The 16,390-nt window shown below is 37.9% G+C and overlaps 1 protein-coding gene across 1 annotated transcript in view; it reads right to left on the bottom strand.

Moving 5' to 3' along the window:
• The window catches only part of cdh24b (cadherin 24, type 2b), a gene marked incomplete at its 5' end in the record, with an annotated part of 109,429 nt that overhangs the window by 71,843 nt on the left and 21,196 nt on the right, over positions 1-16,390 (bottom strand). The window contains one exon of the mRNA XM_079820463.1: positions 604-898. Coding sequence (XP_079676589.1) covers positions 604-898 — 295 coding nt within the window. The remainder of the gene's footprint in view (positions 1-603; positions 899-16,390) is intronic.

Raw genomic sequence — 16,390 nt, 5'->3', positions numbered from 1 at the left:
TCGCAGGTAGTTAAGAAGAGGCAAATGGAAGATGGTAGGAGAAAGACAGCAAGAGAGATTGTCACTGTAAACGAACAATCAAATAGGCAGATCAAAAACAGACGTGACTGCCGGGTTGATGCAACATGCACCGGCTCAGAGAAATCTATTCATATTCAATTTGAGTGGAACTGAAGAAACACGGCACAATTTGGACTGATAACGCATTCACACTGCTGGAATATTAGATTTGAATGGCGCTCGGGTTTCGTTTACCCCAGCAAGGGTTCAAGCATTCAGATGCAGCGCAGAATATTTCTTGTTTGCGGATGGGATCCTTTGAAATTAATTAAACCTATTTCAGGCAAAACAAAACAACCATGACTGTCGAGGGGTAATATTTTGAGCCTGCCTCAAACGGACGTAAAATCGATAAAAATGAGAGGTTATTTCAACGAATGAGCGCCATTAACATTTAAACGGCGCAAATTACAGAGAGCGTTTCCTCAGCTTTTCATCGGATGATTTTTGGGACAGCGTGAATCCTGCATTATTCAAAAATCATTGACATTCACAGAGAAAAAAACATGCTGGCGGGGATGAGCATATGTCATCTTCCACTACCTATGTTCGCCATCTCGGGTACTGTGGCGCTGTAGGGTCCGTCCTCGAAGACAGGTGGGTTGTCGTTGATATCTTGCACTCTAATGATGAACTGGGAGGAGGGCTCCAGGGCACGCTCTGTCTGGCTGTCTGTTGCCGTGGCAATCAGCCGGTATTCGTCCTTCTCCTCCCGGTCCAAGGGCTTGGTTACGTGGATGTTGCCCGTCTTCTCGTCAATCACGAACACTGACCCAGCCCCCTCACCCCGCAGCACGTACTTAGTGCGTCCATCACCTCTGTCCATGTCAGTGTGAAGCTGATGAGGAGAAAAAGAGAAGGAAAGGATGAGACAGAAAGATTACAAGAGACAGAAGTGTTTAGAAGGACAAATATATAGTATACTGAGGTCAAAACAATCACTGACTTCATAAAAACAGTCATTTGCATCAAGCAAAACAGTCAAATAGATGATTAATCTTGAAAAATAGACGCCACTGTGATGGGCAAAGACTTCGGGGGCTTATTCGCAGACAGTACAGATGGGCGGTAATGATCACACAGCCTTGCGTGAAACGCTCGTACTCGAGGCATTGATTGCGGGCGGAGTCTGGTTACCGGATCAGCAGCAGTCTACAGCTAAGGAGCCTTCATGCAGTGCGCCAAGCCTGGGCTGCAAAGGGAGCGCGTGACGCTCAGAAAGAAGAGTGTGGAGAACGCATCAGCATTCATCCTCATTACCGCTTCTACGTGGCCAGAATACGGCTGCTTAAAAAGACCCCATAACAGCACAACTTCTACAAAAAGTGCCACACAGCAAGTTCGGAAGACAAATGGGAGCGTGTCCTATGTTTGCAGGCATTCGAGTGTGGAAAGAGCTGAGTATGTTTCCTCAATGGAATCAAAATGGAGATTTTTTCTGGAATCAGAATATTCATTGGCTTTTCCAGATTGAATTTTGAGACAAAACATGTGGTTGCGTTAGATGTTAAATCCCCCAAAGAATGTCCTGAAACTCTGGGGGGCAGTGATGAGGAAAACTCTAAGAAAGAACATTCTGCTCAGTCACACATTTTTTGTGTACAATATCCAGGCGTAATGCAACAAGTTGGCAAGTGATAAAACAGTTTTTTCCATGTCAAGGGGTGTTCACATTGAGGTCTCCGGGTCTCTGTACTGCTGGTTGATAGTAGGCGTTCCTACTCGCTAGCTATACCAGGCGGAATTCCACAGTGTGTTCATATGCAGTTAAAAGTTTGACTTCAATCAGACTAAAGCAATACTTTTTTCTTTTTAAAATGGCAAGTAATAGTTATAGACAGAATGAAAAACTAGTCTGATTTTTGCAAAGTTGGACTAACAGACCACTGCAGCTTAAAGGGATAGTTCACCCAAAAACAAAAATGTTATGTTTTTCTGCTTACCCCCAGGGCATCCAAGATGTAGGTGTCTTTGTTTCTTCAGTAGAACACAAATTTAGATTTTTAACTCCAACCATTGCCGTCTGTCAGTCGTATTATAATTCTATTAGAGTAAATAAAAACATGCACAGACAACTTCAAATTAAACCCTGCGGCTCGTGACGACACATTGATGTCTTAAGACACGAAACGATCGGTTTCTGAGAGAAACCGAACTGTATTTATGTTATTATTTCACCTCATATCAAACGAATGTCATCAGCTCTCCAGACCGCCATAACTTCCTGCGAATAAGGTCAAAATACTGGCGCGATCATAGAAATATATACGTAGATTCCTCATTCGACCGATCCGCGCAGGCACTAATGAGGCATCTATGTATATATCTATGACCGTGCCGGTATTTTTTCCTTATTCGCAGGAAGTTATGGCGGCCTGGAGAGCTTATGATATTCGTCTGATAATAGGTGAAATAATAGCATAAATACTGCTCGGTTTCTCGCAGAAACCGATTGTTACGTGTCTTAAGACATCAATGTGTCGTCACGAGCCGCAGGGTTTAATTTGAAGTTGTCTGTGCATGTTTTTTTTACTCTAATAGAATTGGACCCCATTCACATGCATTATACGACTGACAGACAGCAACGGTTGGAATTAAAAATCTTAATTTGTGTTCTACTGAAGAAACAAAGACACCTACATCTTGGATGCCTTGGGGGTAAGCAGAAAAACATCAAATTTTCATTTTTGGGTGAACTATCCCTTTAACATCATCCAGCATGTATAATAAAATTTTTACATTATTTTATTTAATATGACAATAATTTGTAGGCTAAATATTAACTATATTTTGCTGAGGCCAAAAACAATAAATAAATAAATAACCTTACCCTTTTCTATACTTTCTGGGCTTGCTGCGATAGTCGGTGTAATTTAGTTTGATTAGTGGACAGACACTACAATTCAAAACTGATCGCGTCTGCTCAATTCAGCGTGACCCGAACAAGAGTCACAACATAGATCAGCAGCAGAAGTCAGATTTCATTTATCACATGACAGGAGTGAGGCGAGCTGACAAGACGATGGCGGAAAATTTGGTTTCAAAGTGAAATGTAAAAGCGCCTATTTAGTAATGTTTTGGATTTAAACCCAATGCTAATAGGGAACCTGCAAACATTAATGAGGCAATCTGTAAACTTTGCCTGATATTTACAGATGTGTGTATATGTGTATTACCAGTGTTGTCACACATCGATTAACCGGTGAGAAAATTCCCCCACCGTCACATCCCTAGTACTATCTAATAGTACTCAAAGCATTTTATAGCACAGTGGATCTCCTCAATCAGCATCCACCTGGATGATGCTACACCAGTTATCAGTGGAGAGGAGACAGTGTGAAGTAGCCAATTATACGTGGATGTTTAGGACTCCGTGATGGAGAGAGGCCAATTTGACCAGGGCACAGGAGTTACATGTCTACTTTTTTCTACTAGATTTTTAATAACCACCAACAGTCAGGACTTTGGTTTAGTCCTTGTTTACACCTGGCATTAAATCTGTTTTGGGTGATCCAAACACAAGTGGTCAGCCAAGACAAACCACTGTTCAAACCTGCAAGTCTCAAACGAGTCTTGTGTGACCAATCGTACTGCAAACATGATGTTTTGAATCAAATGCTCATTTGTTATTTTAGCTCCTATTTAAAGTAATGTGCATGTATATGCAATAATATCTCATTCGTAATCATTATTCATAGGTAAAGTGTGGTTCAGGTAAACATTCATTTTAGCAATCATGGGGTTGGAATCTGAAAAAAGAAATCTATATAATGTATACACTACTGTTCAAAAGTCTGTAGGTCTGTAAAAAAAAAAAAATTATGTGTTTGACAGGAAGTCTCTAATGCGCACCAAGGCTGCATTTATTTGATAAAAAAATATTGCAAAAACACTAATATTGTGAAATTGTATTACAAAAAAGAAAATGTAATTTATTCTTGTTATGGCAAAATTGAATTTTTAACCTTTTATGTGTTTTATATTGTTGAGAAATAGTTTAGGGGAGAATGGGGGTTAAATACTGAAAAATACCTATATAATAGTAACCTTTAACTGTACAAATTTATAAGATAATTATAATATATAATTTTTATCATTTATTTTTATATGCTGTTAGTATGTCATACGCTTTCCAGAATATATCCACATGTACAAAAATATACATTGAAGTGTTGCATTTAAACTCCTATGAATACTTATGAGATGGGGCTGGTACATATGCACATGATGGATGTTTTTGATGCAAGTGTTATTTTCTTTCTGATGCTGCCTTCACATGCTATGGGAATTATCGTAAATACCAGTTTCCTAGATTAAAATTGCACATGAACGCCCTCTGATGGCGTGTTTACCACTGGGAAGATCGGAAATTCATTTTTTACCCAAATTCCTGAGATGGGCGTGCCATAAACTTTAAACATGCAGGCGGGAAGAACTACTGCTGTGACAGGTATGATTTCTTTGTTTTTCCCCAAAACTATGGAATGCCAAGTCTGCCAAAATTAAAAAAAAATAAAATAAATAAATAAATATGCAAAGAAATGTAAAAAAAAAAAAAAAAAGCAAAAATAAATAAACATACATAGAAATAAATATACATAGAAAAGCAACAAAAAAAACCCAAGAATAAATAAATTTATTTCCTATATTTATTTTTTCCACATTTATTTATTTATGTATATTTATTTATATATATATATATTTTTTTAATTTTGGCAGACTTGGCATTCCATACAAAACAGCTAGATCGTCTTGTCTTGTCATTAATCTAGTGCATATTTAAATATACGAGTAATCATTTGAAGAGTATTGTATGTTTTATGCACAGCAAAAATAGCCTGCTATGTTTAGGTTGTCAGTGCATGTGCAAGAATAAAATGGTGTCCTCCATGATTCCTGTCAGACAACAAAGCATGCAACAAGCTCGTAATCACGACTTCTGAAGTTGGAAGCAGGAACTTTCCGATTGAACGTGAAGGCAGCATTATAGACACAAAACGTTTTGTACCCCACACTTTAGTGCTGATCACTTGTGATTGGTTCGCTGTAACAGATGCTAATAGGAAACTAAAACGATTTTACATAGGAAACTAATATGAGTTTCATATGTAAAAATTGCACATGAACGCCCTCTGATGTCGTGTTTACCACTGGGAAGTTCGGAAATAATTTTGATGCTCAAATTCCCTAGTGGCAGGGAAAACTACTGCTGTGATAGGTATGATTTATTAGTTTTTATCCCCAAAACAGCTAGATCGTCTTGTCATTAATGTAGTGAATATTTACATATACAAGTAATCATTTGAAGCATTTCGTATGTTTTATACACAATGAAAATATAAAATAGAAATGAAAGAATCGGCACAAAGCGGACTATCTGGATAGCATCGTAAATGTGTATATGGTTGTCAGTGCATGTGACACTACATATAATTTAGTTTTTAATAAGATTTTCTCAATGAATAGGCAAGAATAAACCTGGTGTCCTCCATGATTCCTGTTCATTCAGACAACAAAGCACTTGAAGGCAACAAGCTTGTAATCACGACTTCTAAAGTGGGAATTATGACATTTCCGATAGCACGTGAAGGCAGCATTAGTAAGTCAGCTTCAGTTGGTAAGCAGTCGAGGGATATACGTGGCTGCCAGTCCAGGTGTCGAGTGTCGTTGCTAGGGAGAGAGGGCAGCTACGAAGCTGTTGCTATGTTATGGCTTTGGAATTCCTGATTCCATCCATTAATTCCGCCTTGAGCTCTCGGTCAGTCAAGCCTGCCAGCAGTTTGCCGTTCCAAGCCCGGGGTTCTTAACGAAGGGCCTTAATGACCCGCCTTAACGACAGGCCTTAACGACAAGACTTAACGAGGCCCTTAATGAAGCTGCCGCTATCGTTAAGGCTGGGGATGGCGGGATGATGAAAGACACGGAGAAACCCCTCTGTGTAGTCACGGAGAATGAGAGGAGCATGTCCCTTTGTCCCTGGCATTGACCTGATCGACGCGACCTCCGCCAACACTCCTTGTGATTTACACATCCAATAACACAGACGTAGTGACACGGCTCAAAACAAACACTCAAACACTCAAACACACTCTCAGACTCAAGGACAGAGACGCAGCGTGATGTACAGCCACATACACAAACACACACACATTTCCAAACAGATGCCTGACCACATTAGTGAAGAAAAAAAAAACAGGCATGAATTTAAGCAGTCGCACCATTATTGGCCCTACTGAGATTTGAATATCCGTATTAAATGAGGTATAATATCTACACAGCTGAAGCGGGCTGACACCCTAATAAAGGATTTATCAGAGAGGCCGTTGATTCATAAACAAGACATTTTAAAAAGCAACTGAATTATACATGAAACCGAATCAGAAAGGTCTAATTTATGCATTGACACCCAGCTGACCATAATATGCATTCAAATTAGCCATGACAATTCCTGCCAGACATCCTGTTTCAAGGACAGATTCTCTGCTTCCTTTGTATACATGGGCATTATATCATTAGGCCTCTAAATCAACTAAATTACTTATATTATAAAGTAATGTTCTTATACTGATATAGTCAATTTCATATTTTTGCAATATCCATAAATCATGAACTGTGGGAAAAAAATATTCAGTGTCAACCTCTAAATCACTTAAATAACTTATTCGGGTATACTCAATTTCACATTCCTGCAGCACAATAAATCATAAAACATTGGGAGTGAAGAAAAAAAAAAAATACATTTCGCATCTGTGCATTAACCTAATGAATGTGTTTTCCTGGGCAGATTTATTTAGCGCCCTGTGAGTTGAGAGAAACAGTGTTTGAGAAAATGGCACTTCAGCCATCATGTGAAATGGGTTTTGACTGCTCTAAACAGCAATGCGGTGGCCTGGATACCAAGAGGCCATCTACACACATAACCATTACAGAAACACACACTCCGATACACACAGATCTCAGCGTGTTATGAGTTTCAATCCCCCTTTGCGCCCAGGGAATCTTATCAAAGGCTTTAAGGCTGATGGGAGAGAATCCTCGGCTCCTGTTTGAAGATGAAGCTCACACACTTCTCCTCAGAGAAGCCCAGCCTCTCATGACTCACTAGCCATGTTAATACATTTTATATATAAATTAAACAAGTATTTATTATAAAGTATACATATATAAACCGATCAGGCATAACATATTTAACAGATTGACAGGTGAAGTGAATAACACTGATTATCTCTTCATCACGGCACCTGTTTGTGTGTGGGATATATCAGGCAGCAAGTGAACATTTTGTCCTCAAAGTTGATGTGTTAGAAGCAGGAAAAATGGCCAAGCGTAAGGATTTGAGCGAGTTTGACAAGGGCCAAATTGTGATGGCTAGACGACTGGGTCAGAGCATATCCAAAAACTGCAGCTCTTGTGGGGAGTTCCCGGTCTGCAGTGGTTCAGTATCTATCAAAAGTGGTCCAAGGAAGGAACAGTGGTGAACCGGCGACAGGGCTCCTTGATGCATCACGTGGATTGGCGGATGCCCTTACCTGGGGAACACATGGCACCAGGATGCACTATGGGAAGAAGGCAAGCCGGCGGAGGCAGTGTGATGCTTTGGGTATTGTTTTGCTGGGAAACCTAGGGTCCTGCCATCCTTGTGGATGTTACTTTGACACGTATCACCTAGTGGAGTCCATGCCTTGACGGGTCAGGGCTGTTTTGGCAGCAAAAGAGGGACCAACACAATATTAGGAAGGTGGTCATTATGTTATGCCTGATCGGTGTATGTGTGTGTGTGTGTATATATATACATACTTACATATATAATTAATTCAATATATGTATTTATGTTATAAATATTAAAATTATATATATAATATTACATATTTATAGATCATCTAAAGAAAGAATTTTTCACAATGCTGTTTGTTGATCCCATAATATATAATATTTTTATAATAACAACTATTTTTTTATTTCTTTTATATTAAGTTTATTAATTTCTGAATAAATTATATATTTATAATATATTTATAATTTATTTAAAATTATTAAACAATGATAATGTCAATAGGTTAATTTAGTATAGGTAATCTAAAAATAATAAGCGTGTGTGTGTGTATATATATATATATATATATATATATATATATATATATATATATATATATATATATATATATATATATATCTGTTAAATAGCTTCACAATGACTTCAGAGCATATCTCGCAAACCAAGTCAAATGACAGAATCAGACGATCTATTACACATCTATGTTATTTCTGATCTGGCAAAGTGACAGGTCTCTCTCGCAGGTGCAGTGTGGGAGAATTCCAAATCGGGATGACCTTGCTTGGTTAAATCTCCACTCTTGGCCCTGCTGCATGACTAAGAGCAGGCGTGACTGTGTCTTCTCACCCAGACTGACCTTCCATCTGTCTGGCCCGCAGCTAGAACCAACCTCGCATCCCTCACTGCATCTCCTCTGCCAGGCGGCTCCGCACCTGCACCCCGAGGGCCCAGCTAAGAGTCCACGACTGTGGGGCCGACACAGTGCCTTAGCGGCGCCCTTAATTATCCACTGACACATAATTAACATCAGCCCTGCCGGCCCAGACGCTCTGACCGCATTATTAAAACTGTTTACCCTGGCAGAGGCTGACACTGTAACACTAAAGTGCTCTGAAGTACAGCGCTGTGAACTACAGAACAAAAAAGGTTTGATTCTTCGGCACTGCTCAATCTGATTTGAAACAGTCATGTAAGCACTGTGAGAACTAGGTGAGAATGGTGTCCTGCAGATGATTTCACAAGTTGAGTTGAGCCGCGGTTGCAGGTCAGTGGAGTCACACCGCAGCCTGGTTTCACCCACACTCTTACACTAATGCCCCTAGCAAGTTAGTAGGGGAGCAGAGGTTTATTGCTGGTGCCGAATCTGAAAATGGAGGTGTTGTTTTTGTCTGTGTTGTTTTTGTGAGGCTGAGTCGAAACTGATGTAATGCCATCTGACTCAGCTTGGCCAAACACCCGACAACGTCCATCACTCAAATGCCCACGTTTGACGGTCACATGAGTAGTTGCTTTAGATCATCAGCAAGTATTTTTCCAATTTGCTGCTGTTGTTCAGCCTCCTTCATGCATCATTTATGATCAAAACCATCTTTATTTGGCACAAGTTTATGCAAATACCAGAGGTTATTAGCATAATCAGCTGAAATATGAAGAAAGAGTGTGTGGTTGTTTTTATGAATAGTGTTTAACTTTAATGGGTCGACTTTGAGGCTGACACTATATATTTTAGCTTTATTTACTTTAATATTTTCAACAAGGGACATGTAGGCAGGAAAAGGGCACCAATATTGATGCAAATCTATTCTGCGCATTTAAAGGGCGGTTTGTTCACTTCTATGTCACTGTCTGACAGTGCCAAGACGAGCAACCCTGTGCCAAAAACTATACATCACTAAATAGAAAAAGACAGAGCTTCTTCTTTTTAATTGTTCTGAGCGTGACTTTGAGTAGGCTGTATGAATAAAAGTAAAAACAATACTACGATGGTGCTTTTCCAAAACACTTTGCATAAAAAGTGCCATGCAGTTCAAAAGTAGCAAGATTTAGTCTCCCTGGAGAAATGTTAAGTGTGTTTATTAATCATTAGGACACAGTCCATTTGAAAGTGGGCACCTCTATGCCTTATTGCCTGCAAAGGAGAACCCCCTTTGAAGTAGTAACTCTTCGAGGTGTTTGCCGAGAACAGAGATCAAAATTTGTCTGGAATATACACCTAACATCTCTTGAGGGAGAAGGTAGGCATGTCTCACAATGTTGCTTATGAGCAACATGAGTAAATTCCATGATTACATAGCTTTAGCATATATTTAAATATAAATTATATTATTGAGTACTGTATCATATTAGTAATATCATATTTATAACATTTATTTTGAATATATTTTCCAATTTCATTTTTATTTTATTTAAAATATTACCCTAATCCTAACCCTATATAAGTGACAACTTTTCAGTGAATCTCTCTGCAAAGACAAGTGACTCTATTTATGAATACGATCATTCTGATTAATTTGGGAACAAAACCTCTATGATAGAGAAATTGAATCACTCACTCAAACGATTCGTTCAATGAACATTAATTCATTCAGAAGTGAAATAATTGAGTCACCGAATCACTCAACTTGTCACTCAATTATTTGTTTAAAAACACTGTTTATTGCATACTAATTGCATACTTCTTACTATTTCCACTATATAATTATATTGTAGAAGTAGAGTAATATTCTAGTATGCAATTCCGAATTCAGCCTAGCTGTGTCCAAAATCGAATACTTATCTACTATATAGTAAGCAAAAAACAGTACGCCAACAGAGTAGTATGTCCGAATTCATAGTATTCGAAAAACAGTAGGTGAAAAGTACCCAGATGACCTACTACTTCCGGCAACATTTTTACAACATGGCGGATGTACACTCTAAAAAATGGCAATTGGGTCGTTTTAACCCAGTGAATGGGTTGTTTTAACCCAGCAATTGGGTTGTTTTAACCCAGTTAATGGGTCATTTTAACCCAGTGGTTGGGTTAAATGTTTGCTTAAAACAACCCCATCACTGGGTTAAAACAACCCAATTTCTGGGTTAGTCCATTTTCAACCCAACTTGGGTTGTGCCAGCATTTTTTAGAGTGTAGTAAGTCCGGATTACATTCATACTACATTCATTCATACTACATAGAACATACTTTTTTAACGGTTGCGAAGTTCTTTCAAATTCAAATGTAATAGTTACCTACTCACATAGCACGCGATTTCAGACGCAGCCCCTGATTCATTCAACACTTGCAACAAAACAAGTGAGTCTTTGAATCATTCTTTCAATTGATTCATTCAAAATGCTGATTTATTTTGGGAATGCCACTACTGTGTTGTTGCTCAGATACATACAACAGTTCATTCATCTTTTTAGGGAGCTCTTTTTGCTGGTGGAGTAAAAATGTTTATCTAAAATGTAAGATACTCCATGTTAACTTCATGGTTTGTTTATTGAAGTGCTGTATAAAAGTAATATCACATTCACGGAATTCAAGGTTTTTTCCAGTTCAGCGATATATCAACCTCCAAAGCCACTATTGAATGGTTTACTCATCTGCAACAATAATGTCTTTGATATACCAGAGAATTTAATCAAAATAATCTGCATTCCATAAATTAATGTGATTAAAATTTTGAATTGATTGACAGCCCTAATATAAACATTTTGCAGCTCGAGCAGTTCAAAGACTTTTCTGACTGTAGCCTCCGGCTTGAAACTATAATATTAATGATGTGCCTTTGCAGTTCACAGGCTGTTAGAATGCACATCTGAAAAATACACATGTATTCATTCAAACCTGAATAAATCTGCACTTTTGTACATCCATGTTTTAACAGTATGGGGCACAGGTCAAATCCCCTCCCCTAAAGCTTCACCCTATTCAATAATGTCATCTCTCTCTCTCTCAATGGCACTGCCCTTATTCAGGAGCAGTGGGCATGGTTAAGTAAAGCGGACGGCCAGTCTCAGCTGAGAGGATTCAGAATAAATATTAGCTCAAGGTCATGCACTGTATTCACACTGGTCTATGCATAAACATGAGTTAACCCTCCGCATGACCATCCCCTGTCTGAGCATGAGCAAAGCCTTACAGTCCTCCAGCTGCAAATCACTGACAATGAACTACCTCTAAAGCCTTTATACAAGCCAGACATGTGAGAACTGTTGAAACTTGCCCTTACCAGGGATTCCTAACCTGTGGGTCACCACATATATTTGATTTGAAGGGAAATTATTGTTATTTTAATCCAAACCATTATCAAGAAATTTGCCACACAGACAGAATGTGAAAACTTTAGGAAAGGGCCATTCACAATGTATGTTCTTCCATTCCCTCTGCAGTAGTGTTTGATGGTGAAATAATGCTAAAATACAATATAAATATTAGATAAAACTAGTTGAATTACTTGAAAAGAGCTAAACATGACTGTCAAAATACTAACCGTTGATGGGATTACAAAAACTGCATTACGTGTCATCTTTCAGTTGTATCTGCAGACAATATGAAATCTATTGTTTTTATAATTAAATGTCCTTTTACTGCAGAGAATGTAAGCCATTCTACATTTTTAGTTGAGTGTTGTATGTGTGCATTCGTGGCAACATAGCAACAGGCTATAGGTGAATGAGTCATTACATTATAGAATGTACAGTTTAAAAAAAAGAAGAAGAAACAGAATTGCTTAGGGCAGCCACTGGTCAAATGGGTCCCGTATGCAGAACTTCAGTTGCCATCTCCGTTGAAATTGCTTTCTGGGGATGGGGTGTTGTTGGTGCCCCCATAGAGGGTGGGATTGTGCCCCCTTAGTGCCCTACGCAGACTGCATATTCTGCATATATGGAACAGTTGTATATGGAATTGTTGTAGTAAAAGCTTTACAATACATGAAGATTTTACTGACATGAAAACAAAATTGCTGCCATTGATAACCCAACATACATGGTGTTTGGTTACTATTGAACCTTTTTTAATTCTGTGGCGGGAAAAAAAGTATAAAAGGTGATTGTAACTTTTTTTCTTGCAATTGCAAGTTTACATCTCACAATTCCGACATATTTTTCCTCTGAAATATAAACTAGGAATGGGGAGAAAAAAGGCAGAAATGTGAGATAAAAAGGTCACAATTTTCTATTCCATGGCAGAAATAAGCTTTCATAGGTTCCACGTGTGTAAGGGGGAAAACTTAAAAGTGCACACATTATTCCTCCTCTCCCCTTCCTCTTCTTCTCCCTTGTCCTGATCCAACTACTCCTCTTCTCCTTCAATTCTTCCTCTCTTTCACCAGACATAATTTTTTTCTCTCTCTGCTTCTCTGAGTTGTTCAGCATCCACATTGAACAAAACCAAAAAGTCCCTTTTTACTGTGTATGTCCAAGTAATGAAAATAACTTCAACACCTGCAATTGGATCCAGCTATTTCCTGTTACCTAAATGCTTATCAGCTGTTTCAATATTTTTAATGTAAATATATGAAGACTTCAGATGCAAAAGCCTCTAAGTCCGTCTGACATCTTGCTTTAAAATAAGCGTTTTTGTCAGGCTTCTATGTATAGGTTTCTACCCAAATACTGGTACTTCTGAATGGACTGAGGCTGGGATTTAGTGGGTTTGAAGTGAAAGTATTTTATGAATGCAGAGAGCATTCAGTATCTCGGTATCGTTATCTCATTTTTGACCGAAGTGGCTTTTAGAGGCTTATGCATATGAACTCTTCATATATATACGTAAACGGCAAGTGTAAATACAGAAGAAATACAGTTTGGGCCAAAAGAAAAGAATCCTTGATTCTTGTTAAAATTATCAGCATTTAGTGAATAGGTGTAATCAAAAGAAAGCCATGGAACATATTGAAAATGTGCAGTGATATTCATATGCCAATCACGAAAATCCCTCCTGATGTATCTAAAGAAATGTAGGCGCAAGATGAAATCTCAGGTAATTTGGTCCATTTATATGAACTTTTCACAGATGAATGAGGATAGGGGCTTGTGAAGCATATCATTTGTGATTTATAAATAATTAAAAGTTTTCTTTTGTTAGAAAAAGGTTGGGAAACACTGATCTAGACTGACACAGTAGATGAAAGACTTACACTGTATCATAAACAAGAGCAATGCAACAAGTAATTTGTCTGTCCAAGCTGAATTTGAAACTGCTGCCCGGTGTGACACAATCACTATGGGGCACCAAGTGTAACCTAACTAATTTCATGCACTGTATGAATTGCATGACACAAAATGCAGTATTTCATGATAAAATGCTGCTACACCATAATGTGTTTCATACAGAGAATGACAATTTTGTCAGTAGAACCTCTTCTTTTAGTCTGCAAAAGGAACAAACTTGTATAAATTGAATGAATAGTGGATTTTACATTTGACAAAAACCAACTGGCTTTTGTGTTTATGTGCATGAAATGCAGTAAAGCGTAACTGCATTTTGTAATGAGATAGAAATTGCATTTTGTGTCACATATTTTGTTTGGTTTATAAAATGAGTCAGATTACATATTATACAGATTACATTATGTTAAATATACAGTTGAACTACCGTTCAGAAGTTTGGGGCTGGTAAGATTTTTTTGTTTTTGAAAGAAGTCTCTTATGTTTACCCAGGCTGCATTTATTTGATCAGCATCATTACTCCAGTCCTCAGTCACATGATCCTTTAGAAATCATTATAATAGACCATTTTTGAGCAGACGTCACAGATACGCCATTTGCAGCTGCACGCGTATTGTGGTGGCAGAAAAACATTGGAGGAAAATGGGCAAAATCCACAAAATTGTTGTGCCTTTTGATGTCAGAAACGGAATGCAAAGAGATGGCCTTCATATTTGTAGAATATCGTTGTCGAAAACACTCTGTGAAGCTAAACAGAGACATTTATGGTTGCAAGCCACAGACTGGACTGATGAAACCTGTGATGATTACTTTAAGCATGGATTTGATGTAAACAATATCTGCATAATATATGCAGTTAATAGCGGCAGCTTTACAGTTACAGGATGAAATATTTAAACCTATAACATTTTAGATAAGTAACATTTAAACATAACATTTTTAGCTCTATCTCATAATTCTGACCTTTTTCTTGCAATTGCGAGTTATCACAGATAACACAATTCTGAGAGGGAAAAAGTCAGAATTGGGGGATATAAACCTGCAATTCTGAGGGGCAAAAGACAGAATATTGAGGTTATATCTTGCAATTCTGATATTTCTTCTTAGAATGGTGAGATATACACTCTGAAATGCGAGACATTTTTTTGAGATATAAACTCGAAATTAAATTTGTATTGTTTTTTTACATGGCTGCCATCAAGTGCTACTGCAGAACTGTAATTGTATGCCACCAGGTAGGCTCCGCCCACAAAATGCATCATCAATGTTTGAAAAACACCCAAATTTGTCTATATTCTGATTTGTTGCTCAAGAAACATTTCGAATTATAATCAATGTTGAAAAAAAAAAAAATTTCAGGATTCTGTAATGCATAAAATTCAAAAGAGCATTTATTATATGTGAAATAGTTATATTTTGTAACATTATAATTGTCTTTACTGTCACTTTTGATCAATTTTGATTTAATGCATCCTATTGGAATAAAAGTATACATTTTTGTCAAAAAATAAATAAATAAATCTCACTGACCCTAAACTTTTAAATGGTGGTTTATGTGGAGAGGAATTTTGGACCAATGAGATTTCACAGTGGGTGGTGCTACCAAGCACAACCCTACAGAAATACAAATAAAGTCATCAAAACCTGATGCTCATTGCAGTCACGACTGGTAAAGGAAAAACTCTACAAAGATTCACATGCAAGTGATCGCTTTTATCGCTTGTCGGGTTGTTGCATCATGTTATGCAGGGTGTTTCTCTGTTGTGAGAGAGAATAACAGTCAAAGTTATTCAGAAATCAGAAAATATCAAAATGCCATGTGATAGCAGTTGTTAGCGAAATGAAAATAAGTTCACGTTTACCTGTGATGAAAGTGTGGGTAAAAGAAGAAAAAAAGCACAAAAAGCACTTGTGTGTAGCATTATCTTGATTTGAAAGATACACAGGGAGAGGCAGGGAATAGAATAAAGAGAGAGGAGAGAAGAGAATGGCTTAGACATGTTCTCTTTGAATTTTACTTATAATAGACTCTCCAGATCCTCCCCCTTCCCCCTCTCCTTTACTTCTCCCACTCTCAGAAGGAACACGTTTGAATTTCTTCTCCACAGGGGTTTATAATAAAATGGTATTTAACCACGCTCTCTCTCTCTCTCTCTCTCTCTCTCTGTGTGTGTGTGTGTGTGTGTGTGTGTGTGTGTGTGTGTGTGTGTGTGTGTGTGTGTGTGTGTGTGTGTGTGTGTGTGTGTGTGTGTGTGTGTGTGTGTGTTCTCAGTATTCACTGTTTCTTAGCCCTCCTTCTCTCTTACATCCTACTCTCTCATTGTTTACTGTGCTTTATCAAAAAATGTTTGCAAGAACCCCCTCACCATATTTCAAGGTCATGAGTTTGCATATACAGTGGGTCCAAATAGTCCAAATGTCTGAAGTTAATTTCATTTAAAGGGACAGTGAACCCAAAAATAAATATTCTATTATGTACCCTGTCTCACCTTCATGCCATTCCAAACCTAAATGATTTTCTCTCATTTGCGGAACACAAAGATATTGTGAAGATATTCGGAACTGGTTTGGTCCATATTATTAAGTCATGGGGGTCTTCTTTTGAGGTCCAAAGAAAAA

The sequence above is a fragment of the Gobio gobio genome (assembly GCF_949357685.1).
Source record: "Gobio gobio genome assembly, chromosome: 6".
Taxonomy (NCBI): Eukaryota; Metazoa; Chordata; class Actinopteri; order Cypriniformes; family Gobionidae; genus Gobio; species Gobio gobio.
The sequence above is the reverse complement of the archived record's forward strand: the minus strand, read 5'-3'. Positions and strand labels throughout refer to the sequence as shown.